The sequence below is a fragment of the Bison bison genome, unplaced genomic scaffold (genome assembly GCF_000754665.1).
Source record: "Bison bison bison isolate TAMUID 2011002044 unplaced genomic scaffold, Bison_UMD1.0 scf7180017848654, whole genome shotgun sequence".
Taxonomy (NCBI): domain Eukaryota; kingdom Metazoa; phylum Chordata; class Mammalia; order Artiodactyla; family Bovidae; genus Bison; species Bison bison.
Genome location: NW_011479227.1, coordinates 31,187 through 33,506, shown reverse-complemented (window position 1 = coordinate 33,506; position 2,320 = coordinate 31,187). Strand labels below are relative to the sequence as shown.

Genomic DNA, 2,320 nt, shown 5'->3' with positions numbered 1-2,320 from the left:
TCACCGGACAGCAGCGACTCGCGCTCCCCACACTGGCTCCTGCGCTTGAGGCTGGGTGCACGGCCCAGGCTGTTCCAGCTGGAGCGCCGGCTGCTCCAGGCGCTGTTGGGCCCCCAGGGGGCGCAGGGCGAGCTGCGGAGGCTGGACTGTGGGGTGAGGGCAGGAATGAGCAGGTCACACCCCTCCCAAGTCACCCCCAACATGCTGGCCTCAGGGCACCTGGCTCACGGGCCTTTCCCTGGTGAAAGGGATCTCCAGTGACACCCGTGGGTGACATTTGTACATGGATCATCTCCTTTAATGGGCTTCCCTGGTGGCTCGGATGGTAAAGAATCTGCTTGCAATGCAGCAGACCTGGGTTCGATCCCTGGGTTGGGAAGATCCCCCAGAGAAGGAAATGGCTACCCACTCCAGTATTCTTGCCTGAAGAATCCCATGGACAGAGGAGCCTGGCGGGCTACAGTCCATGGGGCCACAAAGAGTTGGACACGACTGAGCAACTAATATGCATGTGTAAACTAAACAGGGCCTCTCCTCTAGGGAGCTGCTAGGGGCACTGAGCCTTCAGCAAGATGCCTGTGGCACACAGTGGGTCAACGGTGAGCTGGAGACACCGCCAGCAAGTGTCAGATCCCTGAGGGGGCCTCGCATGCCAGCTTGAAGACCAGAGGGTGCGCGAAGGTCATCAACGGGCCAGGGACCAGCTACAGACCAGGCATCCTCAGATGCGGCCCAGCAGCTGACCTGGATCTCAGGGGAGGGACCGCTCATCAACTTCTGGCTAGCAGGCTCTGGACTTCCAGGAGGAGCCACACGCCACCTCAGGAGAGAAACTCAGCTGTGCTCCAGGACTTCACCTTTGCTGTGCCTATGCTCTCTGCCCTTCGCCGTTTTCACCTCCTGGGTCAGCAGGAGCTGAGCTGGAATCTGGCCCAGCAGCTCCATCCTCCTCCTGGGGGCTCTAGCAGCTTAGCTGTGATGTGCTTGGCCACAGCTGTTCTGTGACTGACACTCGATGTCCCCTCCCCCTCTCGATGGTTCACCTGGACTTTCCTCCAGGTTCACCCCCCACCCCACCCCAAGTTAGCTTGTCCTGCTCCACCCACCCCTTCTGGCCCTTGAGACGCACAGAGCCGGCCCTAGCTGCGTCTGTCTGGGGTGGTGCTTCCTGGGTTTGTCTGGAAAGACCGTGGGCCCCAGCTCCGCAGGGCGCTGCTGGTTGTGACGCATGGAAGCCTCCGCCCGGCTTCCGTCACCTGTTTCGTGTGCTCAGCTTTTACACCTTTTTGCCATCCTTCTCTGTTTTCCCTTCTTGTACATTCTGTGTTCTGCCAGCTTTTATCTTACATTGTGCAAATTGGAAGATAAACTTCTGGCCTGCTATTCTACTTGCTTATTCATACACCTCCCATCAGAACAGCGGTTTCTAGTTCCATTTATAGAAAACAAAGCGCTCGGGCCTGATGGATTCTGGGGAGGAGGGGGCACATTTGGGACCCTCACTCATCTCTGGGAAAGGTCTAAGGAGCTGTGTTGGGGGGGTGAGCCTGAAGGTGCCCTGAGGCCAAGGCAGGGTCCCCTACCAGAGATTTCTGGTCTCCTAGCTGAGGGTCCATGGAGCTGCTGCTGCCACGGCGCGAGTCCAGGGGGCCAGGGGCCTCGTCCAGGTGTGGGGAGCTCTTGGGGGTGGGCACGGGCGTGGCCGCTGTGCGCATGATAAGGGGAGGGGGCAGGCTGCCCCGGCCCTCCAGGTGCCCGTTGGGTGTCACTGCCAGCGAGTACATCTTCATCTCTAGGGGAGGGGGGAGAGGGGAGGCCACTCGAGCCTGCAGGGCTCCCAGGAAGGAGCGCCTGTCCGCCTAGGATCCCCCTCCGGAGTCCCAGCTGTGCCCAGACCCTAGAGGCAGTGTCCCCTCCGCCCCATCCCTGCCCCCCATCCACACGCGCACCTGTGGCCCTGAGGTCTCGGAACTTGTCCAAGTCCTCCTCCAAGTGGGTGGATGTCTTGTCTTCATCTGTGTCGGACCTGGTGGCATCACCCTGTGCCCGACGAGCACACAGCAAACGTGAAGCTCCCCGTGGGGGGGCGACCCCCAATGTAAAGGTCAGGCCCACAAGGGGTGGGCGTAGACAGAAGAGCCCAGCAGGGTGAGGACGAGGTCTGCCCCACACTCCTGGTTCCCACCGCCTCCCCTGGAAGCCCCTCACCTCCCCTGGAAGCCCCTCACCTCCTCTGGAACCCCTCACTCCCCTGGAAGCCCCCTCACCTCCCCTGGAAGCCCCTCACCTCCCCTGGAAGCCCCCTCACCTCCCCTGGAAG

At 61.3% G+C, this 2,320-nt stretch overlaps 1 protein-coding gene across 1 annotated transcript in view; it reads right to left on the bottom strand.

The window, feature by feature from the left end:
* LOC104992695 (voltage-dependent T-type calcium channel subunit alpha-1H-like) overlaps window positions 1–2,320 on the bottom strand; it is a 20,311-nt gene that overhangs the window by 4,159 nt on the left and 13,832 nt on the right. The window contains exons 13-15 of the mRNA XM_010845667.1: window positions 1,950–2,188; window positions 1,584–1,792; window positions 5–146 (exon numbers count right to left, since the gene is read on the bottom strand). Of these exons, the coding sequence (XP_010843969.1) occupies window positions 5–146; window positions 1,584–1,792; window positions 1,950–2,188 (590 nt within the window). The remainder of the gene's footprint in view (window positions 1–4; window positions 147–1,583; window positions 1,793–1,949; window positions 2,189–2,320) is intronic.